Genomic DNA, 2,700 nt, shown 5'->3' with positions numbered 1-2,700 from the left:
CGCCATTGTGTCATGGGCTGGCTGCACACATTCAACCCATTTAAGCTGCTGTTACTGCGATTGATTACACTAAACATCTCCATGTCATGTGAGAATGAGACATGCAGGTAGACTCCACCCTCAGAAACAGCAACAGCACCTCTTGCCATAATGGAGCTCCATATTTGCCGATGTCTGACGTCATATTTGATGACACAACTTGTCATCAACGTTAGAGGTTAGAAGTGCACCATCCACACAATTCTCACAGCAAACAACATTTTCATTTAAGGTTAACTGTAGATCATGTACAAAGTTACAAAATGGCAGCGCACATAAGATTTGGTCTCCACCGGTTGTTACGGTCAAGATGTACTTCTCACTTTAGGTTTGCAGTCAAAGCAAGAACCGCATACCACACACAGTTCACCGGTACAAAATATCAACTTCCATATATGACAGGATATACAAACGTCACAAGGCGACACTTGTCTATTCAGATACAGGACACACCAAACCCTAGAAGCTTGAAGTTCTTGCCTGGCAAACCTGTTCTATTAACTGGGACCCTGGACTTCCCTTCTTCGAACTCTGCAAAATGTTCGCCTTTAGCCAGGGCTCTCTTTGAAATTGAGGGAGTAAAAAGTGTCTTCTTTGGCCATGACTTCATAACAATCACCAAGGCAGATGAGGATGTGGAATGGACAGATATTAAACGTAATGCTGTGGAGGCTATTACCAAGTTCTTTGATAGCGGAGCTCCAATAACAACTGGGGTAGTTTACCATGAAAGCAGTCATTCTGAAGATGATGATCATGTGGTATCTATGATCAAGGAGCTTCTGGATGCAAGAATCAGACCTACAGTGCAAGAGGATGGCGGTGATGTCATTTTCAAAGGCTTTGAAGATGGCACAGTCAAGCTGAAACTGGTAGGCTCCTGCACTGGCTGTCCCAGCTCCACAGTGACGCTAAAGAATGGCATTCAGAACATGCTCCAGTTTTACATCCCTGAGGTAGATCAAGTAATCCAGGTGGAAGAAGAATCGGATGAAGTCAGTGCAAAGGTGTTTTCTGAGCTGGAACACAAATTAAAGGAGTAATAATACTAATGCTGACCTTCATCCACACACCCAGGGATCGATTTGTAAAAAACGAAAGAAAGAAAAAGACAGGAAAGAAACGGTGACATTTTCTTAACCCTTGCATTGTGTTAGAAACCTGCTCAGAAGGAGCGAGTGCATTTTCCGGCAGACGTGGAACTGCCGGCGGAGGGCAGTCACATTTGGTGTTAGCGGGTCAAATTTGACCCGTCATTTAACTCTACCAAAATACTAAAAAGATAATACAATTATTTTCTTTTTTTCCCCCCACATCATAGCTGACTTGTTATGCATTCATATCCATGTAAACACTATTTCAAATATTATTTTGGGTTAGGGTTAGGGTTTCATCTTTCAATATAGCTCGATTTTAATTATACAAATGTTAAAATTCACTCAGATTTTCACTAAGACAATGGATAATAATTTTAGCTGGCTATAATAGACTAATATTAGAACACTTCCAAAAATAAATTACTTTAACTTTAAAATTGTTAATATTATTAACAAACAACACCACAATTAACAATTGTGGTGTTATAACCCATACCATAGATGGTAAAAAGTCATTTATTTTTCATAAACCCAAACTTTATTTTACTCCTAAGAGCAAATGCAAATGAGGACAGGTTTCTCTCTCTCTCAAACATGTAAACATTGAATATCGAACATTTCGGTGGAATTGAGCCACACTTCTCTGCCGGGTCATATTTGACCCATAACCCGTTGTTGACAAATGTGGACAACTTTGCCCAAAATAGAGATGCCAGCTAGGATTAATGTGCATTAATGTGGTTAACGTGTCGTACATTTGAACATATCAGACGGTCTACATTTCCCATATAAGGAAATGCATGTATTTAATTCAGTCTGACCAGAATCAGGGATACGTTTAAGGGTAGGCTTAACACTTTTTGAAAAAGCTTATAAAAGGCTGGAGAAGGCTTCCCTTGGACTAGCCTTAGTTATGTTGCATGCTTTAGGCTGAAACTTCTGGGGGACTGACCATATGATTCAACATGCTTCTCTCTCCTTGCTTCAATCCCTCTCCCAGTGCAATGCATGTCTCTATCTTGACAGGGTCAAGTCAACTCTGACCTGAGTGCTTTCTCGTTATGGACCGTTGTTGCGGAACCCCCAGCTGTGGCTGACTGTTGTTAACGATAGTTGTTATAGTTGTTGTTATTGTTATTGTTACTGTGAATATTTGTCTCTCTCATATTTGTTTCTGTTCGAGGTTTTATTAAAGGTCTGCATGTAAAGTGTCACGAGGTAGCTTGTTATGATTTAGAATGATATGATATAGGTTGATTTATTGAACTGGAGTGACTGACACCTAATTATGTTTTCCGTCCCACTGAATATCATGGCATGAATGCAAATTTAATTATACATGTTTTGGTTGATGCTATAGTGATGTAAGAGTGCAAAAGTGAGCTGATGTGTTCACTCGCTCGCACACACGCACGCACGCACGCACACACGCACGCACGCACGCACACACGCACGCACGCACGCACGCACGTACGCGCACACACACACACACACACACACACACACACACACACACACACACACACACACACACACACACACACACACACACACACACACACAC

General features: G+C 41.1%; 1 protein-coding gene across 1 annotated transcript; it reads left to right on the top strand.

Moving 5' to 3' along the window:
• Nucleotides 1–302: 302 nt before the first annotated feature.
• On the top strand, nt 303–1,082 carry LOC311050423 (NFU1 iron-sulfur cluster scaffold homolog, mitochondrial-like; the record flags this gene model as incomplete). Its single annotated transcript, XM_084064508.1, has 1 exon — nt 303–1,082. The coding sequence occupies one exon, from the start codon at nt 303–305 to the stop codon at nt 1,080–1,082; it is 780 nt and encodes a 259-aa protein (XP_083920634.1).
• Nucleotides 1,083–2,700: the final 1,618 nt, after the last annotated feature.

Source organism: Gymnoscopelus microlampas (genome assembly GCF_963454915.1).
Source record: "Gymnoscopelus microlampas genome assembly, chromosome: 8".
Classification (NCBI taxonomy): domain Eukaryota; kingdom Metazoa; phylum Chordata; class Actinopteri; order Myctophiformes; family Myctophidae; genus Gymnoscopelus; species Gymnoscopelus microlampas.
Note: the sequence above shows the minus strand (reverse complement) of the source record. Positions and strands in the feature narration are given on the sequence as shown.